This window comes from Phacochoerus africanus, chromosome 13 (genome assembly GCF_016906955.1).
Source record: "Phacochoerus africanus isolate WHEZ1 chromosome 13, ROS_Pafr_v1, whole genome shotgun sequence".
Classification (NCBI taxonomy): domain Eukaryota; kingdom Metazoa; phylum Chordata; class Mammalia; order Artiodactyla; family Suidae; genus Phacochoerus; species Phacochoerus africanus.
This window is the reverse complement of record NC_062556.1, coordinates 49,023,877-49,040,381: the sequence shown is the minus strand read 5'-3', so window position 1 is coordinate 49,040,381 and position 16,505 is coordinate 49,023,877. Positions and strand designations below refer to the sequence as shown.

The 16,505-nt window shown below is 40.1% G+C and overlaps 1 protein-coding gene across 10 annotated transcripts in view; it reads left to right on the top strand.

Moving 5' to 3' along the window:
* The window catches only part of MYCBP2 (MYC binding protein 2), a 263,517-nt gene that overhangs the window by 245,055 nt on the left and 1,957 nt on the right, over nucleotides 1-16,505 (top strand). For all 10 annotated transcript variants that reach the window (XM_047755874.1, XM_047755873.1, XM_047755872.1 and 7 more), the window contains 8 exons: nucleotides 1,042-1,170; nucleotides 1,523-1,655; nucleotides 3,206-3,309; nucleotides 4,087-4,275; nucleotides 5,087-5,194; nucleotides 6,869-7,078; nucleotides 9,760-9,867; nucleotides 10,763-10,928. In XM_047755874.1, the coding sequence (XP_047611830.1) occupies nucleotides 1,042-1,170; nucleotides 1,523-1,655; nucleotides 3,206-3,309; nucleotides 4,087-4,275; nucleotides 5,087-5,194; nucleotides 6,869-7,078; nucleotides 9,760-9,867; nucleotides 10,763-10,928 (1,147 nt within the window). The remainder of the gene's footprint in view (nucleotides 1-1,041; nucleotides 1,171-1,522; nucleotides 1,656-3,205; nucleotides 3,310-4,086; nucleotides 4,276-5,086; nucleotides 5,195-6,868; nucleotides 7,079-9,759; nucleotides 9,868-10,762; nucleotides 10,929-16,505) is intronic.

Here is a 16,505-nt window from a genome sequence, read left to right as displayed (position 1 = left end):
TCAGTGGATTAAGGATCTGGCATTGATGTGAGCTCTGGTGTAGGTCACAGACGTGGTTTGGATCTGGTGTTGCTGTGGCTGTGGTTTAGGCCGGCAGCTACAGTTGAAACTTGACCCCTAGGCTGGGAGCTTCCATATGCCACAGGTGCATCCCTAAAAGAACAACAAAAAAATTTTCCCTTCTTTTCTGAGTCATGTTTGCATCATATCAAGATTTGCTTTTAGCCAAACTGCTTCAAATCTAGATTTTATACCAAAATGTAATCAATCTTCGAGTAAGACAGAAATAAAGCAGTAAGAGAGCAACATGATATACCGTTTATTCACAAATGTACTCAAAGTGAGTTGATAGGTGTCCCTAGGTTCACTGGAAAGGAAAACTTTAAATAGGTTCGTTCAACATTTTCTTAACAGCATTCATGTTTTTAAAATAAATTATCTGTTTAGCATACAGAAAGTTTGAATATAATGGGAGAAATTTAAGTCTGTAAGAAAAGTATATTAATTTTATTAATTATTGAACCCACATAGCACATGAATCGTTGAATTGGGGATTTTGAGGGCTTTTTATATTTAAGTACACTTGCCGTAATTCTGTCTTATGTTCAGATTCTAAATTCTTCATAGAGTTCAGAGTAACAGTCTGTTCCTATTGTATATAAATGACATTCAATTTTTGAGTATTTAAAACTTTCTCCATGGATGGACCTAGAAATTATCATGCTAAGTGAAGTCAGCCATACAATGAGACACCAACATCAAATGCTTTCACTGACATGTGGAATCTGAAAAAAGGACAGACTGAATTTCTTTGCAGAACAGATGCTGACTCACAGACATTGAAAAACTTACAGTCCGGAGAAGACAGTTTGGAGGGTAAGGGAATGTGCTTAGGTTGTGCGATGGAAATCCTGTGAAATTGGATTATGATGATCATTACACAACTACAGATGTGAAAAAAATAAAACAAATAAGAAATTAAATAAATAAATAAGACTTTCTCATTAATCTGTTATAACATGTAGAAATGTCTTGTTCTAGCCCATGTGTGATAACCATGATGACGGTGAAACTGCAGCAATCATTTTATGCAATGTATGTGGAAACTTATGTACTGACTGTGACAGATTCCTTCATCTTCATCGGCGAACCAAAACTCATCAAAGACAGGTGAAGATTTCCGTACTTACACGCAGGACAGTATCTGGAACATAAAATATATTCAGTAAATTCTGAAATAAATTAAAAAATGGACAAATGGACTTTGGAATCAAAGACTTGGGTGGAGTTCCCAACTGTCTCATCTATCAACTGTGTAGACCAAGCAAGTCATTTAACCTCTCTGAGACTCATTTTCCACATTTATAAAAGTAGGGCTGTTGGAAAGATTAAAGAAAAGTCTGGAAATACCTGGAACTTGCTTAGCATGCTTAGTAAATAAAAGCTGTTCCCTTATCGAATAATTGAATCTTACACTTCCTCTTTCAAAATGATAAATTTATTTTTCCCTTTTCTTTAATAGGTCTTCAAAGAAGAAGAAGAGGCCATAAAGGTTGACCTTCATGAAGGTTGTGGTAGAACCAAGTTGTTCTGGTTGATGGCACTGGCAGATTCTAAGACAATGAAGGCAATGGTGGAATTCCGAGAACACACAGGTAAAAGGATTTAAGGTCGAACCATGCCTTAAAAAAGAGTTTGAACCATCCCCACTGATGACAGTTGAACTAGATGTTCAGTTGCATTATTGATGTGAGCGATTTGGAATGTATTCTCAAGTGATTATGACATCATGATCACGTCTCTGCTTTTAGATTTACTAGACAATGTTGAGTGTTCTGCGGTAGAAAGTTGGACTAAGAGTCAGGAAAGCTGGTTTGCCACTAGCTGTGTGACCTTGGGCAAGTCCTTTTATCTCCAAAACAAGCGTTTATCGTTTTGGTACATTTCTAAAGTCTGGCTGAAAGTTACATTGAATCTTACAAATTCTCAGTTTTCAACACCTCTGTAGTCTTGCCATCTGTCTGACTGATACAAATTTCTGATTTTGGAGTTAGGTGTAAACCTGACAGACTTAACTCTAAATATGAGTAACTTTTCATAGTCCAAGATCATGGTCTTTTCTCACAGCTGATTTTTTTTTTCTCCTGTAATCCCTCCATGCTGTATGTTACATTAATAAATGTTCTGATGTTTGAAACATCATTGTATTCATGACATCAACTATCCTTTTTAAAAGGAATTTTCTGTAAATATTACTAAATTCAATTATATTGAGAATTTTTGTATCTGTGTTTTAAGATGAGCTTGGTGTGTATTTTTCAAATCTTGAGCTGCTTTTTCCTTTTGTTTTGTCTTTGTTTTATAATTCTGTTCTGTTCTTTTTTTTTTTTTTTTTGTCTTTTTGCCATTTCTAGGGCCGCTCCCACGGCATATGGAGGTTCCCAGGCTAGGGGTCGAATCAGAGCTGTAGCCACTGGCCTACGCCAGAACCACAGCAGTGCAGGATCCAAGCCATGTCTGTAACCTACACCACAGCTCACGTTAACGCCGGATCCTTAACCTGCTAAGCAAGACTGGGGATTGAACCCACAACCTCATGGTTCCTAGTTTGAGTCACTAACCCCTGAGCCACGATGGGAACTCCTGTTCTGTTCTTTCTTTCAAACATATTTAAATTTCTTTTCAAACGGCTTTTATCTTTAGTTCTTCGGGTGGGACTAATTCTATTTTTCATGTTTCATCTTCTCTGATGATAGATTTTCTCCTAAGCCTTGTGATATTGTCACTGTGGAAATGATTCCCCTTTCCTCTCTGTATTTTTATATTTATTTAATTTTTGTTGTTAGGTTTTATCTGGTATTGTGCTTTTGTAGTGAAGGGCTTATTACCGTAGCTGCTTGACCTGCTGTCTTGACTAGCAGCCTTATCTATTTCTATTTACTGAAAAAGTACAAATAAATCACTTAATAATGTATTTGGTTTCAGGCAGCTCTTTAGTTTCTTATCCTTTTCTGTATGTGATTATTTACTTTGTAATTAGGGCAGTTTACAACCCTTCAGCTGTAAAACTGCCACGCCAATTTCTCACTGATAGCAACTGATACAAATCTGGTCTGCTTGCTTTGTTTTTTTTCCCATTAGTTATATTAAAACACATGGAAAACATATTCTTAGGGAGGATTTTTCTTTTTCTGCTTGAACCTAGGCAAACCCACCACAAGTAGCTCAGAAGCGTGCCGTTTCTGTGGCTCCAGGAGTGGAACGGAGTTGTCTGCTGTGGGCAGTGTTTGTTCGGATGCAGATTGCCAGGTGTGTGTGTAGTTAGGCCATCACAGTAAGAAATTGCATGTGTTCCCTCATGACACTGTCACTTCATATAAATAAAGAGTCTGAGCTCAGCATCAGTTTTGTTTTCTAAATTAGTGCATTACCGTTGCCAAGAGGTAATTGCTTCATGAAAGCTGAGAACGGATCCGATAAAGGCTCTCAAACCTAAATCAGATTCTTTTTGTGCGCTTTCCAATTACCACCACCACATATATTTAACATTTACTTTTGTGCTGGAAGAAGGTAAAAATCTATGGCCTGCATTTCCTTAGCCTCTTACATATTTTATCCACTTTTTTCCTTAAACTTTTAGTATCTGAAAGTTCTTTGATCCTGAATATCTGTACATATTCCATGCTGTCCAAATATTTTTTGATTCATCAGTTTAGTTAACAAGAATTTGGATAGTGCACAGATAATGAAAGACACCTGTATTTTTATTTATTTTGGCAGGGGGGCAGGTGTTGATTGCATGATTATATGTCAACAATTTTTTTTTCTTCATAGCTGTGCATGATAACAGATGGAAATTGCAGTTCACTTTTTAATCAGCATTCCCTTTATGTGGAGCGAAATTATTTTAAAACACATTGAAAGAAAAATTTCATTAGTAAGTCTATTATATTCAAACAACGAATCAAAATCACTTCATGGTTACTTGGCCTAAATATCTATTTCTCATGGCAAAGTGTTTTAATATAATGGATGTAAATGTCTGCCCTTTTTTTCCCCTGTGCCATTGTGATTCACCTTTAACAGGAATATGCTAAGATAGCCTGTAGTAAGACGCATCCTTGTGGCCATCCGTGTGGAGGCGTTAAAAACGAAGAGCACTGTCTGCCCTGCCTACACGGCTGTGATAAAAACGCCTCGACTCTGAAGCAAGACGCTGACGACATGTGCATGATCTGTTTCACCGAAGCGCTCTCAGCAGCACCTGCCATTCAGGTTGTCTTTACTTTTAAAGTATTAAATGTGCCTGGATTTTTAAAAAGGAAATACAAATATACTTGTCAAATACACAGTGATTGACTCTATCTTACACCCCTGGGAGAAAATATCCTGCGAATATCTATCGGTTTATTGAAGAGCAAATTCTGTCTCTTTATGTTATCTCACTTTTGTTGCTGAGCTTTAATTTAAGATTTGTGTGAGTCCATTTAATCAATTGAAGGTGTCAAGTGTGCAAAAGGGAGAAAAAATTAAATTATCCAGCAGCTTCTCTCTTCTTAATTTCCAGAATCCAGCATGGTGTTTTATAGCACAATGTAATCGATTTATGCATAATGACCCATACCTCTATACATAATGTACATCATACAGCTATAATATTAGTAATATTATAGAAGTTACAATTTGCTAATAAGTAAGTTTATTTAATGCTTACCAGTTGTTTAGTTGCATTTTCGGTTCTTATGATTCCAAGATAATGAACATCCTCGAAAATAAATCTTAATCTGTAAATCAGTAGTTCCTCTTCTTTCAGCGAGATACCAAAAATGTGAATAATTTCACATTTCTCCCTAACCTAGCATACTCTCTCTAAGGTGGCATTCATATATGAATGGTAAATATTGGGAGAAGCTGAAGACCTGGTTCATTAACATCCAACGAATAGTAGAAAAGTGCTGAAATTTTGTTGCACTGAATTTCTAGATTTTTCTCTGACTTGTTTTAAGTAGCACTTTGAGTACTCTGCCATTTTCTCACGTTTATTGTTATTACGTTTGCTTATATCCTTCTCTCTTCTTCATTTAAGCTGGATTGTAGTCACGTATTCCACTTACAGTGCTGTCGACGAGTTTTGGAAAACAGATGGCTTGGACCAAGGATAACATTTGGATTTATATCTTGTCCTATTTGCAAGGTATGGGGAAAAAAATCAGAGATTATTTACTTGCTACTTATTTTCATCTTTATCTTCATCTCTCATCTTTCAAAATAAACATGTATCAGCATCTTTTGGTGTCCTCACTTTTTACCACCAGCTTCCAACTGGGTCTGCTCTCTTCATCTAGGTGGTACCTAGATGAGAGTAGAATAGGATCTCCCTATCTATTATAATGCATTTCAAAACAATAATTGCCCATTAAAAGCTGCTTAAACATCAGAAGATTCATCTAGATGTCAGGTCACATTGAAAGGCATGCATCACTGCTTTCAGACCCACTGATTTCAGATCATGTGACCGACATGGCAGTGGGTGACTGCAAAGACGAGAATCAGCCTGTGGTGCACGTAGGTACTGATACCTGCCATTAAAGAGTGAAACCTGAATTTTTTTTTTTTTTTTTTTTTGCCACACCTGTGGCTTCCCAGGCCAGGGAAGGGATCAAACATGCACCACAGTTGCAGTCTGCACCACAGCTGTGGAAACATTGGATCCTTAACCCACAGCACCAAAAGGGAGCTTCCAAACCTGAACTTTAAGTGCCATTAGGACAGCTTCTTTTAGAACTCAAATAAAACAAGGAGAAAATCTGTAACATCTTGACACAGCTCTGCAAAGATAGTAAGCAAATTTTGCAAGTTGTTTTGGCAAGCTAATAATGTTTAACAAAAAATGTTTGTTTAAGAATGTACTTGGAGGAGTTCCCTTATGGTGCAGCAGGTTAAGGATCCAGCATTGTCACTCTAGTGGCTCAGGTCACTGCTGTGACATGGGTTCAGTCCCTGGTATGGGAACTTTCACACGCCAAAGGCACAGCCCAAAAGAAAAAAAAAAGTATGTACTTACAGACTAGTGTATAGGGTATAACATGGAAAGACTTAGCACAGTCCTTGCTTAGGCTGGGCAATATTTAAAAAGATTATAGTATTTCTGTCCCTTCTCATTTTATGCCACAAAGAAAAGTCACATTTAGGAGTTCCCCTCGTGGCACAGTGGTTAACGAATCTGACTAGGAACCATGAGGTTGCAGGTTCGATCCCTGGCCTTGCTCAGTGGGTTAAGGATCCAGCATTGCTGTAAGCTGTGGTGTAAGTCGCAGACGTGGCTCAGATCCTGAGTTGCTGTGGCTGTGGCATAGGCCAGCAGCCACAGCTCCAATTAGACCCCCTAGCCTGGGAACCTTCATATGCTGCGGGAGCAGCCCTAGGCAAAAAGACAAAAAAAAGAAAAAGAAAAGTCACATTTAGGAAATGATACATGAAAGTGGTATAGAAAATACTACTTGTTCATTTCTATTACCTAACATTCTACCCCATCCCCAAGGAACCAGAGCACACAGGCACAGGGAGTAGCAAGGTAACCTTTTATTCCCAGAACAGCTAAGGCAGCAGGAGATACATTTCATACTCAGGAATGTGGAGCTAATACAATGGAATTTTCATGTTCTGCGCCCTACTTGCCCCCACTTACCCTGCTCTTGAGGAAGCATAGGCTTTGAGGACTTACAGGATTATTTTTAAATGATTTTTATTTAGAAAATGTTTGGTTATCTTCTAGCACACAGCTTGACAGCTTTAGGTGCACACTGTTTGTTGAATTTTTTAATAAGTAGATGATTCTATTAAAAAATGTTCTTTTTTTAAATTTCAGAACAAAATAAATCATACAGTGTTAAAAGATCTGCTTGATCCAATAAAAGAACTCTATGAGGATGTCAGAAGAAAAGCTCTAATGAGATTGGAATATGAAGGTCTGCATAAGAGCGAAGCCATCACCACTCCTGGTGTGAGATTTTATAATGACCCTGCTGGCTATGCCATGAATAGATATGCATATTATGTCTGCTACAAATGCAGAAAGGTATGCTGTTAATCTTACTAAGGATTTTTAAGAATTAGAGATTACCTCTGCTTAAGAAGTTGAATTGTTGGAGTTCCTGTCATGGTGCAGCAGAAACAAATCCAACTAGGAACCATGAGGTTTCGGGTTCAATCCCTGGCCTCACTCAGTGGGTTAAGGATCTGGCGTTGTGTAGGCTGGCAGCTGTAGTTCTGATTGGACCCCTAGCCTGGGAACCTCCATATGCCGTGGCTGCATCCCTAAAAAGCCAAAAAAACCCAAAAAGTTGAATTGTAAAATGATGTCTAATTACTCTTATGTCTTAAGTCTAAGTTAAAAATAAGAACGTTTGGTACTGCGTTTCAAATGGAATTTACTGATCTAATTTATTTGGGGATTTTTTTTAAAAAAACATATACAAACTATTTCCAAAACATGAAATATTTCTATATTCTAGCTACTTCCTATTTGCTGAATCCAGTTGGTTCTTGAATAAACTTCGGCTTAACTCTTTTGACCATTCCCTCCTTAAATTTGGCTTCCAGGACAAGACTGTCTTTGGTACCTTCCTTCCTTTCTGGTCCTTTGTCTTTAATTTCCTCACCTAGTTCCTTTTCATTCACCTGCTCCTTATGTGTTTGTTTCCCCACCCTCTATTCTTGCCTCAAAACCTCCTTACCTCTGGTGACCTCCTGTACGCCCACGCCTTCATCTATCACCTGTATTGTTCAGACCTTTCAAAATGTTTGAGATTTAAATACAAATATCCATCTCTCTACCAAACATTTGGATTTCTCACAGATCCTCAAAGTCCATATGCCAGTATTACATTTATCAGCTTTGATACTTTCAGTCTCCAGTCTGTATTAACAAAGTCCTGTCAGTTCTGCCTCCAAATCTCTTTTGAGTCCTTTTTCTCTTTCTGTTACAGTTTCAGCAACCCTAATCATTTTCTTTGGTAGCCTTCTTACTGGATTCCTTGTGTGGAGTCCCTCCCCCCTCTCCCCATTCCATACATTACACTTAAAATTCCGCTAGTAGCTTAATATTCTAGATCTCAGATCTGATTATGTCATTGTTCTGCTTATAATCCTGCAGCCTTGTCCACCACTCCAGTCTCATCTCCCAAGAGGCTGCCATATGTGCTTAACGAAATACTGAACAACTGGCAGGTCCCCAAACTGGGCCATGTTTGCTCCCTCCCTGACACATCCATGCCACCACAGAGGCTTTGCTCTTCATGGAATACTCTTCTCTACCTCCCACCTGCATCTTACTCTCACCTGCCACCTGCTCATTCCCACACACTCTTAGCTGTGGCCACACCTGTCTAATCACACTTCGGGATTTGGCTCAGGTTTCACCCCATCTGCAGTGTACCCACACCTTCCCACCCCCACGCCTCTTGGACATCCTACACACATCCGCCCTCACACTCGTTACCCTGCATTCCAGTGACTGTCCCACTTGATAAGTTCCCTGAAGAAAAAGACTGCTTTTTAATTTCTCTATCTCCAGCACTTGACACTTATTTGACACTAAGTTAACTAGAGAATGAGTAAATGAATGAAGGGATCGATATATGAAAGATGCATAGTCTCTCCAAGTAACAAAAAGAAAACAAAAGCTAGTGAATGCAAGACTAGATAGATGATAGCCAGAAAGGCAGACAAACACTAATCGTGTGCCTTTGTGAAACTGGTATTGTTACATATAATAACATATTATTTCTGTGTTTAATGTACTAGACATTGTAAATGAGTATTGTGTCATGGGGATGACAGTCAAATGTCCAGGGAGCCAAGCTGGGACTCTAGAAAAGTGAAACAGCTGGAATAGGCCCAAGGGCAAATGAAATACTTCTGAGGCCTGATTCAGCTGGTGGATGACCATTCGCAACCTCTGTATCAACGGAGCCTGTCCTTTGACTTGTTTTTTGTAGTACAGATAATAGATTTATGTGGACTCATTTATTCCCAATTATGTACATAGACTTTTGGCTTTGGGATATGTTGTGTATGCACATTGCCCCAATTATAATTGGCCTCAATAATTCCGTGCTTAGAGCAAATACAGATAGATTACTTACCATGATAATTTCATTTATTCAAGGGTTTACATTGGATACTATTAAGTTCCTACATATAGTGTAGCTTTATAAGTATAAGCAGTACTCTGAACAGAATTACCAAATTCTCTTTCCCTTTAATAATAGTTTTCTATGTGACCAAAATTGACCTGTTTCTTTCCCATTAGCCTCATGATTATTGTTTTGTACTAATGTGTATTTTAGACATATTTTTAGAGGGAATATGTTATTTAATATTTCACAATGAGCAAAACTATTCAAACTTTTCCCTATAAAAGCACATTTTCTCTTTACTACTTAATATCCTATTCTTGGTATTTCTTTGGAATATTGTACATTCTTTTGTTATTTCGGTTTGATGGTACAATGTTTGAAAGTCCTATTGTAAGCATGAGTCCATTCCAGAATGGAAGCAGCTTTATTTCTTCCCCTGATCTGTTTCTCACAGGCAATAATATGGGCATCCACTTGGCATTGCAAGGGTATGTCTAATAGACAATAGTACTTCCTAGGCCTTCACGACCTCACTTCCACCGCACATGCAGTGCACGTGAAACCTCTCACGGCAGAGTTTTCTGTTTCCCGCTGTAATCTAAATGTGTTCCCACCGTAGGCTTATTTTGGTGGAGAAGCTCGCTGTGATGCTGAGGCTGGACAAGGGGATGACTACGATCCCAGAGAGCTCATCTGCGGTGCCTGTTCTGATGTGTCCAGGGCTCAGGTGGGTAGAACATTTTATTAGAAAAGATGCTTTAGAGGAGTTCCTGTCGTGGCGCAGTGGAAACGAATCCAACTAGGAACCATGAGGTTGCAGGTTCAATCCCTGGCCTCACTCATTGGGTTAAGGATCAGGCGTTGTCGTGAGGTGTGGTGTAGGTTGCAGACTCAGTTCGGACCCTGCACTGCTGCGGCTGTGGCGTAGGCTGGTAGCTGTACCTAATTAGACTGCCAGCCTGGGAACTTCCATATGCCACCGGTGTGGCACTAAAAAGACAAAAAGACAAAAGACAAAAAAAAAAAAAAAGAAGCTACTTTAGAAATGTTAGACTTCCATTTTTTTTAAATAATAATATAGCCAATATGATGGGGATGGTAGAGCAGGTTTCTTCCCCCGTGTTTTCTGATGTTTGAATGGCAGTATATAATTTTCTAAGTCATTTTGTATGTATTATTTCTTTTGGATGGTATTTGCATTTTATAATTTTGTCTCCCATAAAATAATCGCCATCTTTCAACAGGTAATAAATTTACTTACTTCATATTCTTACACTTGCAGTTACACTTTTAGGTTTTCCCTTCATCAGTGAAATCTGAAGTACATCCATGAGATTGAGAGATAGAGGAAATATTAATGTTTCAGTTTGGCAGACCAGGAAACATTTGCAAGGAATTAAGTGGCTAGCTTATTAAATAATAGTGGTTATGATGAAGCTGGGATTAAAACTTGGGGTTTTGTCCAAACCTTTTGGGCAAAGCCATGCACTCAGTTTTCAGTCGGTTTTGAGAGCTATGTATACTCACAAAATAGGAATCAATATATGATTCAGTATTTGATTGTCTTGAGTATAGTTGAAATAGGCTCGCCATAATCTTATGTCTATTTTCTTTTGCTATAGATGTGTCCAAAACATGGCACAGACTTTTTGGAATACAAATGTCGCTACTGCTGCTCAGTGGCTGTCTTTTTCTGTTTTGGAACGACGCATTTTTGTAATGCTTGTCATGATGATTTTCAGAGAATGACTAGCATTCCTAAGGAAGAATTACCACACTGTCCTGCAGGTATGCTTTTAAAATTTATAAATATGGTTATGACATATATGGTATCTGGTGTTATTTAATAATCACATGAGCACACTTTGTTTCAAGTGGCAGAAACCCAGTTCAGACTATCCTAAAGAAACAAAGGGAATTCCTCTTCTCTTGTAAGTGTCTGACTTTCTGAGTGAAGTAGAAAGTAAGATGACCGCGGTGAGTGAGGGCCTCAGAGCTGTAACGAAGCCGAGTGCGTGGGGAATGAAGGGAGTCAGCTAAGGACCAGCAGAGGGATTACTGTTCAGCACTAAAGGGCCAGGAGAGGTTTGGAATTGTAAGTTGATAACAGTCATTTAAAGGGATTTTTGTGATTCTTTTCTTTTTTTTGTCACACATCTGTCTTTATTGTGAGGAGCTGTAATTTTCTTTTTTTAAGAAGCCTGGAATGGACCCCATAAAATAGACAAGTGATCTGCTCTAGAATGGCTGGGAAGTGGCAGCACAGTGAGCATCAGGAAGCCAAGGGAATTAAAGAAGCCAGTGGGAATACAGGGGCAGTGATGGTCAGTGGCGGTCAGGCTGAGAGAAAGTGAGCATGAAACCAAAAAGAGACTGAAAAAATTGGAAGAGGTGGGGAGGCTGGTGATCACAGTGAGGTGACATACCAGGCCTGACAGTGGCAGAAGAGGTAAATGTGCCTGTCAAAGAATTTCGCACAAGCCAGATCCGAAATTAGCAAAAGCACATACACACAATACAGGACTTCCCCTCATGACACAGTGGTTAACGAATCTGACTAGGAACCATGAGGTTGTGGGTTCAATCCCTGGCCTTGCTCAGCGGGTTAAGGATCCGGCGTTGCCGTGAGCTATGGTGTAGGTTGCAGACACGGCTCAGATCCCGAGTTGCTGTGGCTCTGGCGTAGGCTGGTGTCTACAGCTCCAATTCGACCCCTAGCCTGGGAACCTCCATATGCCACGGGAGCAGCCCTAGAAAAGGCAAAAAGCCAAAAAAAAAAAAAAAAAAGAAGGCACATACACACAATACAGTGTTGAAGGAAACACACACTCTCATCCATTGCATTTCAGAGCACAAATGGCAGAACCTTGTGGTGCCCCTCAGCACGTCTGCCTTTCAGCAATCCCACTGCTGAGGATATACCTCCATATCTGGTGAAAGTTAAAAAGAGCAAATATACAAGGTTATTCACTGCATCATGGTTTATAATAATACACATTTGTAAACAATGAAAGTATCCAGTAAAAGGTTGATTGAACACTAAATTCTATGTTCTACTAAAAAATGAAAGAGGGAGTTCCTCTTGTGGCTCAGCAAGTTATACACTCAGCTAGGATCCTTGAGGATGCAGGTTTGATCCCCGGCCTTACTCAGTGAGTTAAGGATCTGGCGTTGCTATGAACTTAGGGTAGGTCACAGACGTAGCTCAAATCCTGTGTTGCTGTGGCTGCGGCATAGGCTGGCAGCTACAGCTCTGACCCCTACCTGGGAACTTCCATATGCCATAGGTGCGGCCTTAAAAAGACAAAAATAGGGAGTTCCCGTCATGGCTCAGTGGTTAACGAATCCGACTAGGAACCATGAGGTTGCGGGTTCGATCCCTGGCCTTGCTCAGTGGGTTAAGGATCCGGCGTTGCCGTGAGCTGTGGTGTAGGTTGCAGACATGGCTTGGATCCCGAGTTGCTGGCTTGGATCCCGAGTTGCTGTGGCTCTGGTGTAGGCCATTGGCTACAGCTCCAATTCGACCCCTAGCCTGGGAGCCTCCATATGCCACGGGAGTGGCCCAAGAAATGGCAAAAAGACAAAGAGAGAGAGAGAGACAAAAATAGAACGGTACTGAGGATGAAGTTTCTATGCAGTGATTGTGGAAAGATCTATGGCAGATACTGTTAAATGAAAAATCAAGTTATTGAATAGTATCTGTAGTATGCTGCCTTTTGTAAGAAGGAAAATGAGAATATATACTTACATTTGTTTCTCTTTGCATTTTAAAAAAATCACTGGGATGATTCACAAGAAACTAATAAAATTGATTACCTCATATTTTCCATTGGGGAAAATGGAAAATGGGGTAAAAGTGGGAGGAATGTGATGAGTTTTCATATGTAATTTAATTTTTCTAATCATTTATTTATATATATTTTTTTCTACTGTACAGCATGGTGACCCAGTTACACATACATGTATACATGCTTTTTTCTCACATTATGTGTTCCATCAGAATTGATTAGACCGAGTTCCCAGTGCTATACAGCAGGATCCCATTGCTTATTCCTCCCGAGGGCAACATTCTGTATCTATTTACCCCAAGCTCCCAGTCCCTCCCACTCCCTCTCCTCCTCCCTTGGCAACCACAAGACTATTCTCCAAGTCCATGATTTTCTTTTATGTGGAAAGGTTCATTTGTGCCTTATATTAGATCCCAGATATAAGTGATATCATAAGGTATTTGTCTTTCTCTTTCTGACTAACTTCACTCAAGATGAGAGTCTCTAGTTCCATCCATGTTGCTGCAAATGGCATTATTTCATTCTTTTTTATGGCTGAGTAGTATCCCATTGTGTATATATAACACATCTTCCTAATCCAATCATCTATCCGTGGACATTTGGGTTGTTTCCATGTCTTGGCTATTGTGAATAGTGCTGCAGTGAACATGTGGGTGCATGTGTCTTTTTTAAGGAAAGTTTTGTCTGGATATATGCCCAAGAGTGGGATTGCTGGATCAAATGGTAGTTCTATGTATAGATTTCTAAGATACCTCCATACTGTTCTCCATAGTGGTTGTACTAGGCTTATATTCCCACCAACAGGGCAGAAGAGTTCTCTTTTCTGCACAGCCCCTCCAGCATTTGTTATTTGTGGACTTATTAATGATGGCCATTCTGACTGGTGTGCATTTCTCTAATAATCAGTGATGTTGAGCATTGTTTCAAGTGCTTGTTGGCCATCTGTACATCTTCCTTGGAAAAATGTCTATTCAGGAGTTCCTGTCGTGGCGCAGTGGTTAACGAATCCAACTAGGAACCATGAGGTTGCGGGTTCGGTCCCTGCCCTTGCTCAGTGGGTTAACGATCCGGCATTGCCGTGAGCTGTGGCGTAGGTCGCAGACGCGGCTCGGATCCCGCGTTGCTGTGGCTCTGGCGTAGGCCGGTGGCTACAGCTCCGATTCAACCCCTAGCCTGGGAACCTCCATATGCCGCGGGAGCGGCCCAAGAAATAGCTAAAAAAAAAGACCAAAAAAAAAAAATGTCTATTCAGATCCTTTACCCATCTTTCAAATGGGTTGTTGGCTTTTTTGCTGTTGAGTTGTATAAGTTGTTTGTATGTTTTAGAGATTAGGCCCTTGTCAGTTGTATCATTTAAAACTATTTTCTCCCATTCTGTAAGTTGTCTTTTTTTCTTTTTGGTTTCCTTTGCAGTGCAAAAGCTTGTCAGTTTGATTATGTCCCACTGGTTTATTTTTCCTCTTATTTCTGTTGCTTCTAGGAAACATTTATAAGGTTGATGTCAGAGAATGTTTTGCCTATGTTCTCTTCCAGGAGTTTGAGGGTGTCTTGTCTTAATATTTAAGTCTTTCAGCCATTTTGAGTTTATTTTTGTGCATGGTGTGAGGGTGTGTTCTAGTTTGACTTGCATGCGGCTGTCCAGGTTTCCCAGCAATACTTGGTAAAAAGACTGTCTTTTTCCCATATTATGTTCTTGCCTCCTTTGTCAGAGATTAATTGACCAAAGGGGTCTGGGTTTATTTCTGGGTTCTCTATTCTGTTCCATTGGTCTGTCTGTCTGTTTTGGTACCAGTACCACACTGTCTCGATGACTTGTGGCTTTGTAATATTGCCTAAAGTCTGGAAGAGTTATGCCTCCTGCTTGGTTTTTGGCAATTCTGGGTCTTTTGTGGTTCCATGTATGTAATTTAATTTTGATTTTGTTTAAACCATGTGAAATATCTATTCAAAGATAAATAGGATTTTTTTAATTTGTTGTTACGCTGTTATTTGCTCATGTCAAATAAAAATTGCTACACAGTTTCCTCTCTTTTTTTTTTTTTGCTCTTTAGGGCCACACCTGAGGCATATGGAGGTTCCCAAGCTAGGGGTTGAATCAGAACTGTTGCCACTGGCCTATGCCACAGTCACAGCAACGCCAGATCCTTAACCCACTGAGCGAGGCCAGGGATCGAACCCGCAACTTCATGGTTCCTAGTCAGATTCGTTTCTGTTGTGCCACAACGGAAAATCCGTCTCTCTCTAAAAATTTTTTTAACAGTAGCAGGACTTTAGGACTTTGAAAGAAGCAAGAGCAGACTAATGGGAGGCTAGAGTGTGTGGGACAGTGGCTAGAATAGAGACATGAGCCAGGATGAGCAGGAGGAGGGTGGTGAGCTGGAGGTCAGCTGATGAAGGGAGTGAGAAGCGGGTACTCCTGTCCATCGTCTGAGCTTCAAGGGAAGAGGGATTATTGAAGAAAAGTTGCAAGTTAGTATTCTGGAAAGAAATGGGAACCAGGACAGTCGCTCTTGCTTCCTGGCCTTGTGACACACAGGAGCATGAGAGAGAACCAAATTCTAGGTGAGAATGTTCAGAGGCAAGCATGTCATCATGGGAAAAAAAAAAAATCCAAATTTTATTTAATGAAAGATAGCTCTTCTACATTAAGAAATAAACCAACAAGGGAAGTAGCCTTTAGTGAAACCTGTGTTCCAGGGAACACAGGGCTGGGTGGTTGCTGGGAGAAGGAGGGCAGGCCAGGCAGGCCTTCCTCTCACACATTCAAAAGGTCTCCCAGGTCAACGGGGGGCCTCACCCTTTCAGCATTGTGAGTCAGGAATGAGACAGGAAAGGGGCTGGGGAGGCGGCAGAGAGGAAACTGACATAGACCCTGGGCATTTTCACAGGTATTTTCTCACCTGATTTTGACAACCTGCAAGGCAGATCAAATTTCCCCACGTTTTTGTTTGTTTGTTTGTTTTTTGTTGTTTTTTGGTCTTTTTAGTGCTGCACCTGTGGCATATGGAGGTTCCCAGGCCAGGGTTCAAATCGGAGCTACAGATGCTATACCACAGCCACAGCAACGCAGGATCTGAGCCTCGTCTGTGCCCTATACCGCAGTGTTTATACTGTGGCCAGGCTGAGAGGGTCACATACACCAGCCTTTTATCCCCCTCACATTTCCCGTCTTTTACATCAGAGAAGTTTTTAAACCTGGAAGAGGTAAATTAAATTCGATTTCATTCCTCATTAATCTGGATAAGCCCATTCCATGCAATCTCATCATGCTTTTCTCCCAAACAAAATCAAAATTTACATTTTTTGTGCTGGAAACCAGCTGTAGGAAACTCTTGCATAGGTCTCTTCCTTGCTGTCTGTTAGTAGGCTTCTGCATTCAATAAGCCCAGCCTTTATTTCCTGCACAGGTGCTTCTCACTTACAAAGTAGCAGAACTCCATTTTATTTTATTGACTTTTTTTTTTTTTTTTTTTTTTAGGGCCACACCCAGGGCATGTGGAGGTTCCTAGGCTAGGGGTCTATCTGGAGCTGCAGCTGCTGGCTTGTGCCACAGCCACACCAACGCCAGATCCAAGCT